This window comes from Hypomesus nipponensis, chromosome 20, assembly GCF_054491055.1.
Source record: "Hypomesus nipponensis isolate SF chromosome 20, ASM5449105v1, whole genome shotgun sequence".
NCBI lineage: Eukaryota > Metazoa > Chordata > Actinopteri > Osmeriformes > Osmeridae > Hypomesus > Hypomesus nipponensis.
In genome coordinates, this window is record NC_140380.1 from 6,904,507 (window position 1) to 6,920,258 (window position 15,752).

At 45.2% G+C, this 15,752-nt stretch overlaps 2 protein-coding genes across 3 annotated transcripts; both read right to left on the bottom strand.

The window, feature by feature from the left end:
* Window positions 1–454: 454 nt before the first annotated feature.
* cwc15 (CWC15 spliceosome associated protein) lies at window positions 455–2,750 on the bottom strand. Of its 2 annotated transcripts, none has more exons than XM_084683868.1 (7): window positions 2,673–2,750; window positions 2,075–2,216; window positions 1,844–1,956; window positions 1,591–1,679; window positions 1,381–1,494; window positions 1,052–1,194; window positions 455–898 (listed from the first exon to the last, which is right to left on the bottom strand). In XM_084683868.1, exons 2-7 carry the CDS (start codon window positions 2,203–2,205, stop codon window positions 769–771), a joined length of 720 nt encoding a protein of 239 aa, XP_084539994.1. In that variant the 5' UTR covers window positions 2,206–2,216; window positions 2,673–2,750; the 3' UTR covers window positions 455–768. The 2 variants fall into 2 exon arrangements, with proteins under 2 accessions (XP_084539994.1, XP_084539995.1); XM_084683869.1 differs by having other exon boundaries at window positions 2,630–2,694.
* Window positions 2,751–3,914: 1,164 nt separating this feature from the next.
* Window positions 3,915–13,180, bottom strand: LOC146246140 (sestrin-3-like). Its single transcript, XM_084684276.1, has 10 exons — window positions 12,882–13,180; window positions 9,292–9,357; window positions 8,772–8,972; window positions 7,797–7,979; window positions 7,458–7,697; window positions 7,199–7,346; window positions 6,725–6,843; window positions 6,176–6,366; window positions 5,704–5,848; window positions 3,915–4,925 (listed from the first exon to the last, which is right to left on the bottom strand). Exons 1-10 carry the CDS (start codon window positions 12,960–12,962, stop codon window positions 4,839–4,841), a joined length of 1,461 nt encoding a protein of 486 aa, XP_084540402.1. The 5' UTR covers window positions 12,963–13,180; the 3' UTR covers window positions 3,915–4,838.
* Window positions 13,181–15,752: the final 2,572 nt, after the last annotated feature.

Genomic DNA, 15,752 nt, shown 5'->3' on the forward strand with positions numbered 1-15,752 from the left:
AAACATACTTTTACGGTCCTTGGCCTTCCTCGTCCTCTTACTCTGACTCCTCTGCCTCTGCTTCCAATGTTGACATCCATTCCTCCAAAACAGAAGAGGTCACCTGTTGCCCTTATATGCTAAAGCTGTGATTGCTAATTGTTAAACTGTGTGACGGGTGTTTGCCCATTTAATGAGTGAGGGTACTTATTTGAATGGCAGTGTGTTCCTTGTGAAAACAAGGCATTAACTTCATGAAAATTGTGCCAAATGCAGACTTGTGTGTAGTGTTTTGAAAAAACTGTGTTTGAGAACTGTAATTTGAGTGTAAAGCAGGCATTGTGCTTGTTTGGCAGAATTGGTTCAGGAACCAAAACAAGAACGCAGAGAACAATATGACCAAGTAATTATGGCATTTGGGCCCCAAAAAGCGCATTATAAATTGAATTCATTATTATTCAAAATAATCAATTCATTGTTTGTAATCTTTTACTCAGTTTATTGGTATTACTTATAAAAGAAAGCAAAATGAAGAGAAATTGCTTTAAGGGGTCTCAACTGAAACACAGAACAAAAAATGTTTTTACATGTTTGTTTTTGCTGTTCTAAAAAGGTACAATGGTACAACGACAAGAAGAATGTGGTGCATGGGATTGGCGGATGCTTGAAAAGTTTGTTCGAGGTTTGAAGAATCTCCCCCATGTCCGGATGAAAAAAAAAAAAACTGTCCTTATCTTGAGGAATTGCAGTGGGAGCAGAGACCACTCCCCCTCTTTCCATAGCGCAATCCTACTTCACGTACTTCTCCATGAACTTCTTGTGGAACTCGGAGCGCAGCGTGTCGTTGATGAAGCGCTTCTCCCTCCGGGCGTCGTCCACTCCCTTTGCGCAATTCTTGAAAACCACGTCGTCGTCCCACCTTGAGGAGAGACACGGTGGACGCATCCATCACGAAACAAGTCACCCTCAACGGCACAATGTCTCTTAATGCTCGAACTGTTGCGAGAGTGAAATGTCGAAAAATCGGTCAAACCATGCGTTTGTGCGTGTGCGTGCCCGTGTGCGTGTCTACCTCCTCTTGACGCTGAAGGATGTCTGGGCTGGAACGATCGGCTGTGGCTGCTGCTGCTGCTGTCCGGCCAGGTTGAGTAGAGGGTTCCCGCTCAAGATGTTCTCCATACGGATCCTCTCCTCCTCTGCCTTCTGCTCTCGCTCCTGGGAGGGGAACGGGGGAGGGAGGGGGTTAAAAACACAACGGCTCATTGTGGTTCTGAGTGGAAATCACTTGAGACTCAGTCCACCGTCCCCACGTCGGTGCACTGGCGGCTGTATGCGAAACAGAGCAGCGGCGGGGGACAGCGGTGGCAGCCTCGTCGGGGGGTGGGGGGGGAGCGGCCTCACCTTGCGCTCGTGCTCCTCCGCCCTCTCCTTCTTAATCTTCTCCAGTTCCGCCAGCAGGGCCGCCGTGTCGTCGTCGTCGCTCTCCTCCTCGGAGTCGGCCTCCTCGTCGTCATCCTGGCGGTCACCGGCACAGAGACAAGGGGGGGGTTAGAACAGCTGGGACACGAGCACAGGCACGGAAACCTCCGGGGACAGGCTGAAGACACTCACGTCCGTGAGGGGATCATCTGCATCCAGATTAGCTGCAGGGATCTGGTCTAGCCTGGGCCTCTTCGATGACGAGGACGACGTTGTGTGCTCTGGAAGAGAAAAGCAATATCGGATTGACTTTGTGTAAGATGGACAGAGGTTGACAAACGGTGAGAGGTCTGTCAAGGGGTCGTTGAAGAGTCTGTAAATACGATCTGGATCATGTCTCCAAAAGGCGTTCCGAAAGGTCAAAGATCAATATCTGCAGACCGACCTCTAGGCCCCCTTTCTCTGGTCTTCTCCCGCACGGCCACGCGCTCCCTCTCCTCAAGCTCGCGGCGGAAGTCACGGGCACGCACCTCCTCAGGTGCATCCTGGGTGGGCTGCCTGTATGCGTGTGACGGGTTGTTAGGCTACAACAAGAAGCTACTTCTTCAAATATTTAATCTCAGCAACAGTGGAAGACGGGGGTCTGAAATGTCCCGTTTTCAAGCAGGGAACTGACCTGTATTTGATCTTCGTATGACCGGGTAGATCTCTGCTTGAATACTGTTTGGACAATGCACTGAGATCCCCTTCTCCTTTACCCCTCCCTCCTCTCGCTGGCTCGAACGTTGGTCTGGCAGCAGTTGTCATCTTTACTGGCTCTAAAATAATATAGATATTAGGGAGGATTAACGATTTCCCCCAAATTTACATTAATTTAGGCCTGTAGCCTGTTTAAATGATCTTGCAAGAGGCTTCTGTTAACGTGTTTTCCACTCTTAACCTTACTTAGAGTCCACCTAATTATTATTAACAGTAGCCTACATGATTTCATAATTCAATCATTATTATTATTATTATTATACACAATAGAACAAAACAAAAACAGACATGCTGGTACTGAGTTGAATAGTCTACCGCGTTAGCTAGCCTACTAGCGTCGTAGCTACTAGCTTAGCAGACACTAGTTCAAGCAAAGAAAGCGGAGCTTCTGTGTTAACTGGCGAGTCTGTCAACATTCAAGTACACTGTTTTGAAGGTAAAATGTATTTAATTAGTGATTAGTTATACGCACTTCAATTTGATGTAAGTTACAACCCATTTAGCATTTTTGTTACCTGCTTCCACACACAGGAAGAACTGCCACAGGCTTTGTCGTCGTCACTCAATCTACGGACTCACATTGAGGACAAACAAGACAAAGGCGCAGACGTTTTTTCTTAGGCCCAATCTTCGTCGTTTCTCAACTGACGAGGTGAAAGAAATTATGATAGATTTAATGTTTTCAGCATAAATGATGTTATAGCCAATGTAAATTGTGTAAAATAATAATTATAATATTTGTAATTATTGTGTTTTTGGTTTTATCTGAATTGTATTCCATAAATGTGGGTCCGACAGGTATAGGCTATAGATTTCAAAGAGATATACTCGTGGAATTTTCTAGATTATTGTAGGTTAGGCTGACTATACTTGAGTAAGCTTTGATGAACGTACAAAAAATGTTTTTATTATCCAAATTTTTGCTTACAGATAACTGGGATTGCACAGTCTTTATTTTACTTTCAACCAAAGACATAAGAACATTTGGGTTGTATTGCAATCTTAAATACTTTACCAATCCTCAAAGACAAAATCTGGGAGAATAAAAGTGAAACTTTGTCTCAAGTGGTGATCTTTACTTTCTGGTGATACTATTATTGGAAAACACATCATGAATGAAACATAAATGTTTCGTGACTTAAGTTAGAGTGGATCTGCTTAGTCTAAAAGTTACTAACAAACATGTAAGAACTTTTTTAGTAAATGACAGCATTCACATATGGTATGTTGGCAACATAACAAGCAATACTTCTGACACTTCACATTTTACATACACAAGTAAACTCACAAGCCAGGTGATCATATTTTGGTGATGGCTATGACAGACTGCTACACAATTACAATGAAATGTCTTAAGCAGTAGGCTACATTTGAAAGAAAGTATGCAATACATTGCAATCATTTTCTAACTGGGAATTACAACATCTTTTTTAACAGTAAAGATCTGCTTGAGCTGATTCACACAGGCATTAGTAGCTGGGTCCATAATGTGCAGATACACATGTGCAAAGAGCAGTAATCATTCACAAAAGAATCATGGTTTCACAACCATAGACTGGACAAGATATAAGCATTCAGTGCTTGTCACTCAAACACTGAGAAGACGGCAGAATTCCCCTTGCAAGGTGCTCATTTCAAATTATAAAACCAAATAAAAAGAACGCCTAGCTTATTTTAGATTTGAAGTATTCCTATTGTTGATTTATCTCCTGTACTCTGTACATTCTTTGGTAAATGTGGAAGATAAACACAAACTACACACCACTACAGGCCTGTCTTTAGAGATTCATTTAGGATTATCTATGGATTTTTAGCATCATAAAAGCAATTGCCATATTTGATGAATCTGTTCGGAGATCTTAAAATATGTCATGGTTCACATTCCATCATGGAATACTTGTAGACATGGAACAAAGACGTTTAAGGTCAGGATGGGCTTTGTGATGCATGAAGTAAGCAATGCAGAGAAATACTTCTTTAACATTCATTCATGTGATTTGTCAGATTAACAACAATTATGTTATTCCACAAAAAAAGACTGTTGGCATTTTCTGTCCTTTCCAGTTACAGAAAGATCATTATAAAATCTATAAATCTATTTTTTAAAAAGAAAACAGATATATTGCACTTTTAAACAAATCCAAGAGCTCAAAAAAAATAATTCTCTCTCAGATCTCTAGATAAATGTATCATCTCATTTCTAACGTCGTAGGGACAGTGTCAAACAAAGGCACACATTCAGAGATGCATTAAAAAGTTCTTTAACACTGTTAATGGCTATTCAAAATCCTCCCTCTGAATGGAGTAGCTTGGGATGGAGCTAGGTGGAGGAACGAACAGACAAACTTGTGCTCTCCTGTATCGCGCCCATTTCTGTATACACTTTACAGGATTTCTTTCATTTTAGCATATTTAGTCATTTGGAGGGGAATCTCTACAAAATATTGCACTACACTTTAAAAAGGTGTGTCTATCTAACTAGAAAAGGCCAATGTTAAAGGCACACGCCATACAGACAGACAGACACAGACACAGACAGACAGACAAGGCACAGAAGGCAGAGACGGATACACAAACATTTCTGCTTCCTGTTCCAAGGACAGTTATGACGGCTGGGGAGATGTGGGGGAAAGGACAGGGGCTGGCATCGGTCAAGCCAGAGTGGACAGTTGACGGGCTGGTCAGGTCATGTAGCGGGTGATGGCACGCAGGGCATATAATAGTTCTGCCTGCATTCTGGCTTCCATCAGAAGCAGGTTGACATGGACCTGCAGGGACACAGCAGGGAGAGGATTAACATACTATACATATCCCACTCCACTGACACAACATAACAGGGCTGGATTTACGAGCCTGGACGCATGTGCGTATCTGCAGTACAGCCGTGCAAAAGTCTCAAAGCTTCAGCAACATTTCCAAATCAAACTCGATTTAATTTCATAATATATATATATATATATATATATTTTTTTTTTTTTTTTATTGAACTTGATTTGAATCCAAACGATCCAGCCTGACAGCCTATTGTAGAACGAAAATAATATGAACTGACTGAACTGCCATGTTTACTTGGTAAATTAATCTGAGATTTGCTTCAAGGAAGTTGATCCTTCTTGTTCTGGGCTGTAGTTATACATGATATAACATGTTGTTCTTTCATCTGAAGCCCCTGAAACGCCAACAGTTAGGGCCTCTCTCCTGGAAAAGCCAAACACCATAACAGCATGCCCCAACAGCCAAGGTCTTTCTTTCCTGTGGCTTCTTCTCAATAGCCCTAGTGTACCCATGAACTAAAGGCCTCCTGCATAAACACAAGCTAGCAGCATGACCCCCACCGTGGGTCAACTCTGGCCTAGTTAGGAACCAATCAGCATTCAGTATTTTTTTTTTTTTCTTCATGTCTGTGGATGAGTGTGCTTTGGACAAAGCAAGAAATGAGCGATGGACGTTCCAATTCCACAACGAAACCTTGAACTCTTTTAAACTCGCAGACCCCTTAGCGGACACCTGAACGCCCCCCGAAAGCAAGTATCCGTGGTTACCGACCTTCTCCGAGTGGCGGAACTGGCGCCAGTAGCTGTCGTACATCCGTCGCGTAGTTCTCTCCGGGTAACAAGTGACAGTCTTGATGTAAACCTTCAGGCTGCGCTCCAACAGCAGGTTGACCTCCCCGTAGTCGTAGTCATCATACCTGCAGATGGGGGGGGGGGTGGGGGGGGCACCGCTTGATGAGCTACCGTGCAGCTTTTACATGTAGTCATTGAGCAGACGCTCTTATCCAGAACGACTTACAGTAAGTACAGGGACATTCCCCCCCGAGGCAAGTAGGGTGAAGTGCCTTGCCCAAGGACAGATCAATTGGCACGGCCGGGAATCAAACCGGCAACCCTCGGATCAATAGCCCGTTTCCCTAACCACTCAGCCGTCCGACTCGCTTTCGCGCATTCCTAACGACGCCTCCTTAGGGTCGGCCGTGGGTGCGGAAGGGGCGTGGATGTGGAGGTGACTCGGTCCTTACCTGATGCCGTACATGCAGTGGACGTAGTTGAAGAGAGCCCTTCGAAGCATGGTGGTGTCCACGTCCTCGTGGCTGGCCATGTTGTAGTAGGTCAGGTCGCATGCCGTCCGGAACTTCTCGTCCAGCAGGAGGCCGATGTCCGAGTACAGCCTGTTCACCAGGGAGAATCCATGATCTTCCCAGGAGTAATCCTGCGCGCACACACACACATACATACACACAGGGAGAAAGTTCGATTTCTCGATTCTGCTGTGCCTTCAAGCTATAAGGTACAATTGGGATATGACAGGGGTGGGGAACCCTGGTCCTCTGTCCTCGGGTCCTCTGAGCCCCTGTCCTGCATGTTCTAGATGTTTCCCTGCTCCAGCACACCTGTTTCAAATGAATGGGTCGTTATCTAGCTCTGTGGAAGCCGAGTAATGACCATTCATTTGAATCAGGTGTGCTGGAGCAGGGAAACATCTAAAACATGCAGGACAGGGGCTCTCGAGGACCAGGGTTGCCCACCTCTGGGCTATGGGAAGGAGAAGGCGAAGGGATGAGGCAAACCTGTGCTCTAAACGTCGGCGGGTTGTCCTCCCCACGTCGGGCAAAGTCTTGGTATCCAAAGGTGGCATCCTCCACAAAACGGGACACCTTTGATATGGGCATCACCTCATCCTTGAAATCTGGAACACAGATTGCATGCGCAAAGCATATCATTGTATCGGTCGACGCGTGTGTGCGAATGCCTCGTCTGTAAACTCGGATGGCTGACGAAGTGCTTTACAGAACCTCGCCGATAGCTCTGAGGAACCACGAGGAGCAGTTTGGATTTACATTGTCATTCAGCAGACGCTCTTATCCAGACCGACTTACAGGAAGTACAGGGACATTCCCCCGAGGCAAGTAGGGTGAAGTGCCCAAGGACACAACGTCATTCGGCACGGCCGGGAATCGAACCGGCAACCTTTTGAATAACAGCCCGATTCCCTAACCGCTCAGCCCACCAGACTCCCACCTGACGTGATGTGTCTGCATTACCTCCAGACCCCACCAGGAGGCTCTCTTTCTTCTCCTTTTCGAAGCGGGTGGCCATTTCTTCCTGGGAGGCCTCGTCCTCCTCTCTCTCCTCCTGCAGCCTCTTCATCCTCACCATCAGCGCCTCCAACTCACTCACCGAGTCGGTGGTCTGAAATCCACGGAAGGGCCGATCAAGATGGCTGCCGTCGGCATTGGGGTGTCGTCAAACACAAACGCGAGCACACGCTCTCTCTAAACACACACACGGGCCTCTCCTCACCCCTGGGCTGGTGCTGCTGAAGACGCCCTCGCGGTCCAGGTGATGGTCGCTCGCTAGGTCACACGAACAGAAGTTACTGATGCAGACGGACTGGAAACTGTTGGCGTTCTGGGGCTCCACCTCTGGGTTGATGCCACTGCCGAACACAAAGCTGGCCAGGGCATGGAAGTGGGCCAACAGGACCAGGGCGTGAATCAGCTCCGCTAGAGACCAGCTGTGCTCGCTGGTCTTCACCAGGTTCTACCAGAAGGGAGGAAGGGGAATAAAAAGATTTTAGACAACATAGCGTGTATGTTTTCTGTGATTTATGTTTGCACGTGTGTTTGTGTGTGTTCTAACCTGTATGTGCTCCTTGGTGATCAGCCAAGGCCTGTGAGCCAGGATCTTGTTGATCTCATTGAGGTTCCTGAATCTCTGCGGGGCATATTGCAGGCCCTTCAGCCAGTCCAGACACACCCCTATCCTGTAGAACTCCCTCACATGTTGGGTAACCAGGAAGGAACACTGGTGACGCGCTGCTGCCTGGGGGAAACGTTCAAGATCACTACGGGTTCTCGACGGTTTTTACTACTTGCTACGGAATACAGTCCATATTGAACAGAATCCAATTTAAAGACGCGCTTCAATGATATGGTTTGCCCCATAAACTCAACAGCGACACATTCGAGCGCCACGGCATTTCTCTGTCCGGTTTCATCGAGACTGAGTGGGAAGATTAATGTAGGTCTGGTGAGGTCACGCCAGGAGATGGGTAGGTTGCCCTGGAGCTGTGCTGGTGGGGGGGGGGTGTGGGTGGGGGAGGGAGGGAGGGAAGGAAGGAGGGAGGAGCAACATTTCTGGCACAGCACCACAGAGACGTCGGGTGTCCATTACACCTCCGTACAGGCAAGTGCAGGCTTGCTGAATATCTACGGAGCACTTACTCCTAGAGTCCACACATAAATCCAATCCGGCACCTAACCCGGAGACACCAGGCATCTGGGCTAAAGTTTAACCCCCCCCCCCCCTGCCAGGCAGGGGAAACATCACACACCAGAGACAGGAGGAGACTTTGGTTGACAGGAAAATGTGTCAACAGAGTTGTGGTTCAGGCGAGGTTCGTCTACGAGGTTTTCTGCAGCCTCGGTGAGACATTCCCCTTCGTGGGCAACCCGCGGCGACCCCTGAACCCCCCCACCCCTGACTGCTCCCCCCAACGCGCTTCAGAGGTCTCACCCTGAGGATCAGCGCAAACCGCGTGGCACGCCGAGTGGCACACGTAGCCCCGACACACAACACTGTGACGGTGAACCGCACGTCAGGGGAGGGTCTTACCATGATGGCGATGTAGTGGCGGCAGTGTAGGGGAAGCGGTCCATCCATCCGGAGCAGGTAGAACTGGCTGTGCAGAAAGGACTCCAGGTAAGGGGGGTGCAGTCCCATCACCTGGGTCAGGTGGTCCACGCGGCCCCCGGAGGAGAACGCTTCAGCCAGCAGCTGTTCCGTGAGGGGGTCGACGGTCGACGCCTCGTCGAACTGAGGGCCGCACGACGGGAGAATGGTGGGAAGAGGGATGCATAAGTAGGGAACTTAATGCATTTTTCGTCAATGTTTTTTCGTGTTTTTATTGAAAGGGCTTTGAGATCTATATAACAATATCAATAGACTCTTACAGGGCTAAAAACGATCAATATCTTTTTGACGCGAAATGGTAACTCCAGCTACATGTTTCAGATGACCTGGCAGGCTTGAGTTTAAAGGGTCATGGCACATACGTATAAAGGGATTAACAGAGTGAGAAGGAGAAAGCTCCGCCCCCCTCCCGAGAAGCAAGAGAAAGGGGGATTTTTCTCACCTCCTCCTTTGGAATGAAGTCACTGGGTCCACTGGAGAAGGGTCGAGGTACACGGACGCCATTTTCCTGACAAAGGACAAGAAGGGCGAGAGAGAGAGAGAGAGAGAGAGAGAGAGAGAGAGAGAGAGAGAGAGAATGGATCAGCTCAGTGCCCTTTAACAACATCCAACCATCCACAGTGCCCGTGCACTCTCAGACATGCTGGCTGAGCTCATGAACTCGGATCGCAATTAGCCAGAATATACAGGGCAGACTAAATATGAACAGGTGGGCCTAAAAGGAGGCCGTGTATAGGTGTGTGGGGTATGACATGTAACACCGGGGGGGTTTGTGCGTCAGTTCGTTTGCTCAGAGGTAAGGTAAGCCACTCCTGTTGTAACCTTTGGAGATGAGCAAACAGCCAGTGTGCACACACATTAGCCCAGGAACATCGAGAACAAGGCCTGGGCAGAGTGAAGATAGAAAAAAAACACCTTTATGGTTCCCATTGGTGGTTTTGTGTCTCTCTCTCTCTCTCTCTCTCTCTCTCTCTCTCTCTCTCTCTCTCTCTCTCCTCCTCTCTCTCTCTCTCTCTCTCTCTCTCTCTCTCTCTCCTCCTCTCTCTCCTCTCTCTCTCTCTCTCTCTCTCTCTCTCTCTCTCTCTCTCTCTCTCTCTCTCTCTCTCTCTCTCTCTCTCTCTCTCTCTCTCTCTCTCTCTCTCTCTCTCTCTCTCTCTCTCTCTCTCTCTCTCTCTCTCTCTCTCTCTCTCTCTCTCTCTCTCTCTCTCTCTCTCTCTCTCTCTCTCTCTCTCTCTCTCTCTCTCTCTCTCTCTCTCTCTCTCTCTCTCTCTCTCTCTCTCTCTCTCTCTCTCTCTCTGTGTGTTTGTGTGTGCGTGTGTGTATGTGTGTGTGTGTGTGTGTGTGTAAAAATGTGTGATTTGGACTGTATGACCAGTAGTTATGGGTTATAATACAGTGATATATACAATACAAGTGCTGAAGTGACAATGAAGTTAACAGACCCATTGAACTAGACATGAATGTGATAGCTGGCTTGTATCATAAGAACAGACGTGGCCAAATGGACAAAGGTTGTCTTGGTTTGGAAGCCATTATGATTGTTTGGCCCCAGTAATTTAACCCTTGTGCTGCCTTTGGGTCATTGTGACCCACCTTTTGCACCATGACGTTGAGTCACAATTACCTAAGAGCAGCACACGGAGAATGCATGAATGTCTATAATCATTTTTCTTTTATTTTTTTCATATCTTCATAACAAGTTGACTATAAATCTAATGTAGATAGATGGTTAATAAATGATGAGCCAAAGTTCAGGGGAACAGAGTAGATGGCATGCATGCTGTATGAAGGTTGCTCAAAGTGTGTGTCTGTGTGTGTGTGTGTGTGTGTGTGTGTGTGCGTGTGTGTGTGTGTGTGCGCGTGAACTGATATGTGTGAGAAAGGGATCTGAAAGAGAGAGAGAGGTAGCTCTGTTCCAGTGGCATATGTCTCGTTACGTAACATACCTTTGAATGTGCTCTCTGTCCACTGACAGGCAATTTCCTGTGAATTTAGCTAATTGGGTTGAAGCCCTGCGTACAGGCCAGGTCAGACTGTAGGAGGACCCTGTTAGTGTCATACGGCCCTTCTAGTTCTCTATTTCACCTCGCACCCTCCCTCCATCTCTCCCTCCCCCTCTCTCTCTCCCTCCCTCCCTCTCTATTTGTAAGTCTGGCCCATTATGTGTGGAGGATGAGAATTGATCGATAGAATAAACGCGCGACCAGAGAAAAACACAAATGAATAAAGGCAAATAAGTCCCAGATTCCGTAAATACGAATCCACCTCGCGCAACCTGGGTCCATATGAAAGTTTGAGCCACCGTCCTGCTAAAGCAGCAATAATTCATGAAATCTCAGTGGACACCATAAACAAACTCCCTTCTTTTGTCCTCAACGATGTTTGTCAGGAAAGTCCCTGAAAGCCCTGTAGAAAACAAGCCCTGTCTGATGGCTTATCCCTGTAATCTCTGGATAATCAATCTGAATGCCCTTGTGCCTTGTTGTTTCTCTCATAAATGCTGAGTTTGTGATTCGTTTTCGATGACAAATACCTGTTTTTGTTAAGTTGTGAGCCTGCTGTTTGGCCCAGATTCATACTACATGAATTATATCTGTTTGGGGTATGGATTTGTAAGAGAGAATGTCTGAGAGGGAATGGCAGTTTAAGTTTATGATTTACCAGTAGAACAAAACGTTGTAAAAAAAAAAACAAGGTATATCAGCAGCCTAATTATTCTACATGATAAGACAAGGCACATCCTCTATTCACATTGGTCTTCACCAGTCTGGTTTGAGATTTTCAAGAAGGAACTTTTCTTTCAGATATAGGAAAAGGATAGAACTGCAGGAGGTGGGTTCAAATTTGACAGGGTATCAAATGGTCCCAGAATATATCTGTAACGCATTCCTTACAGGCCAGCACCAGGGGCGATTCTAGGATCAGACTTTTAGGTGTGCTCAGCCCCCAATGAGAATGTGACATGAATACAGTGCCTTGCAAAAGTGTAAAACCCCCTTGCTAATAAATCCCTAATTTCACTGGATAACAATGAATTCATTTATGTATTATTATGCAAAACATTGAATGAATGAATGAATGAATGAATGAATGAATGAATGAAAAAACTAAGGATGTCCCTTTCTACATGAACTACCAGCATCAAATGATAATAAACAATAATCTTTTTTTTTTTTTTTTTTTTTTTTTGGGGTGCTGAGATGCTTGAGCACCCCTAAAAAAGGGTCTAAAATCACCACTAGTCCTTCCCAGCCAGTCTGGCTTCAAATCAAATTAGGACGAACCAGGAACCTATCATACAACTTCATACCATGAGCTATCCAAAGATTTCCATCTTCTATACTTCTGCACACTAAACATGCTAAATGTTCACATTTCAGTGAATACAATCAGAGTTATATTGCAACTAGTTAACTGTCTGCCAAGATAAGAGAGGTCAATTGCCAGGGAGATACATACTGGTCTTGATGTCACCCTTTTTATAGCTTTTGATGGCACCACCACTATATAAAAGTGGGTCATATGTACCTAGACTGGAGTAACGGGCTCCAAGAATAGCTCTCAAGGAAAGAGGGCACTAGAGAGAGACAGAAAGTGAGGGAGGGGTAACTAGAGAGAAGACAGATTTACATTTACGAAGTATTATGTTTAGTAGACGTCATGAAACCTGATTGAAACATTCATGCTCGAAATGCTTGAAATGTTTTACCCATAAAAAAAAGGACTGGCCTTGTTTAGTACCTTGCCAAACATTGTGCAGACATAATGTGTTGCAGTCATAGCAATGCTATTACCATGAAAACTGCAATCCTTTCTTTAAAGTAATCCTGTAATGCAATTATTGAAATGCATTACTTAATATTTGTCAACCATGTTGCCTTACGACATTTGTAATAGGTATTTTTGGGGGTAGGATTTAGGATTGACCATGTAGAACTATAGGATCAACAGAAAGAATTACAACTGATGGAGCCATGGCTGAGCAATGATTAGAACTACCACAATAGTCTTCCAACGTTGTAAATAGCCTACCTTTTTGCTTATCACCTTCTGACAGATGTTACAGATGTGGAACGGGTTGGGGGAGGTGAAGGAGTCCGGACTGACACTCATGTTGGTAGCAGAGATAAAAGAAAAAGCAAGACCGTCCTTTGCTTCTCGGCGTTCTGTAAAAAATACAGTACTCCACGTTGTCGCATGTGTGGCGGTGGTGGGTAGGAGATGGGGAGACCGAAAAGTTGTTGAACTACGAAGCCTTTTCTTGAGAGTGGTCTTCGGTGGCTCCGTCCTCCCCAGTCTCACTTCCCACACAACGCCAAGCGCCTCGGTGCGCGAACTTCCAACTTTGCTCCGCAGAAAGCACGACACACCCACAAGCCAATGAAAACTCATAGCCCGCAGAGGGGTGTGCTTGCTAGTTCAACAACTTTCCACAACCCGCATTTTTGCCTATTCGATCCAAAAACAACATTAAACAGAACCCCCTTTAAGAGTGGTTAAATAAAGAAGGCTATACAACCATAAGTAGGCCAACTATCCTCACTGTTTGTGTCACGTAAAACATGTTTTTTGTACGCTGTTATGCAATAATCTGAATGTATGTGTGTAGAAGATAAGTTATTTCACATTGTGTTATTGTAGTCTGAATCGTTTATAAATAAAAGATGCATACATCACACACAGTGCTTGAGAATACAACATTTATTTTCTTATTGAAACCAGAGACCCTGTACTACACAGAAGGAAACCCGGCCTCATGATGGCTGCATGGCTGTGGAAGTGATGGTGGGCCCCTTGTAAAATATGATAAAGGCCCTCTTTGGTCCGGTTATTTACATCATAAACTTTCTCTTTGAACAGCTCTTTCCATGCCAGACATCCCAAGTTGAAGTGTAGATGAGCCGAGAAACATGCACACACTGTGTCAGCACGTTAGTGTTGTGGTGATAAGAAAAAATAGCTCAGCAGAAATTCAGACCAAACCACACACGCAGAATTCAGTTCATCGCACCTTCCTCTTGTATGTCTCGCCCAGCAACAAGAACACAGTCATATCAGCTGACTCTGAGGCTGACCATGTGACTAATTACAGTCCTGTTGTTTTTCTTGTAATGGTTGACACCAAGTCCTCTCACTTCCCCTTCGATACAACACAAAACTGGACTCACTACGGAAGGTAGGCAATGCACAGTAAACAAACGTAAAAACGTGTCGTTTCTAGATCAAGCCCCTTCGATTTTGTATTCCCCTATTCTCTTTCAATTCATTCTTTTTAAGACCAATCTCATGTGCACACCTTAAAGTCAGGCAATTGTGTGTGACTGGGCTCAATTCCACTTCATTAATGTCACACCGAACCTGAAGTAATCACATAGTTCTTAACACAGCAACCAGACACACAGGACCTCTTCTCGTGTAGATCATTACACAGAAGACATGTCATTGGCCTACAAACAAATGGCCTAGTTTTGGTCAAAGACCAAAAGTCATCAAACAAACCAGTCGAAGACATCCCTGTCTCTCGGGATTAATCTTGACTGATGTTGTCATCAGCCTATATTTGGTCTGAGTGACATCATCAGCATTGATTGATTAGATTACACGGTAGAGTATGTCGATGATGGTGATCGTCATTCATTCATTCACTCAGTCAATGCAGGACACATCCTACTGAACTGAAATGTAAATTCACTGTTTCATAGAATATCTTTATTTTGTCTGAAGCTATGATGAGTCCTCATATATTTAGTTAAACTGTTGTGAAAAGTAAGAGCCGTAGTCACAATTGTACTAAAATCAAAATTCATATTTGATCAAATGTTTTATCTTGAGAATTCTTCAGATAATCAAATCTATTCTAGACTGTCAGAATACATATGGGTTAGAATCATGATTAGTTTATTATTTTTTATTACGTACATAAAAGCAAAATCTTAAGATTGTCTTAAACCCCGTGGAATAAGAAACAAATCTGCCTCATATACATTGTTTGTCTGGACAAAAAAAAAAGCAACACTTTGGACCCAGAAAAAAATAGTCCATTCAAAGCGAAGTAAACAGAGCTTAGCTGATACGTGGAAGAAAAGTGTATGACTCACACAAAGCAACCCCGCTATACGGTGGTCAGACGGTTGAGCGGTTAGGGAGTCGGGCAATTAATCAGAAGGTTAACTGGCCGTGCAAAAAATGACATTGTGTCCTTGGACAAGGCACTACACCCTACTTGCCTCAGGGGGAATCTCCCTGTATTTACTGTAAGTCGCTCTGGATAAGAGCGTCTGCCAAATGACTAAATGTAACACCAAAGAGTTACTCAACAACCTGACATGGGTAGTTTCTTTTACTCTGAAGATTTCCAAAGCAGGGTGTCAACATGCTACCTGTTGGCAGTCTTGTACTTCAGTCAAATGTGTGTTTCTATAGTGCATCTTATTGTAACATGGCTTTGCTTGTTTGGAGCTGACAACCATCCACTTTGAAATAATCCTAAAAGTGATCTTGCTGTTTATTTTGTCCAGATCAATGCTCCTATCAGCTGGGTCTACAATGACGCTTCTGTAGGTTGAACGCAACACTGAGTCAGAGCAGATGTCTGGTGGTCAACCTCTCAGGGGACAGGCTGCCACACCCAATCTGGGTCCTTGGACGTTCACCCCGTCTTAAGAGCGTTACATAACTTTAGGGCTCTGTGAAACTCGTGACATGAATTCATTTTCCTTCCATTCCAATGTATTGTTGTTCACTGTCATTTGGTACAGATGGGTTGCTCTCCCACAATAAACTCAAATTGCCTTGAATTATCCAGATTATTCTTTCAGACAAATATATTGTTTGTAGAGACCAAATGAATGAAGGGTGAAGATACCATCGACACAAAACAAAGGAGATTTGACGCTTGGAGTA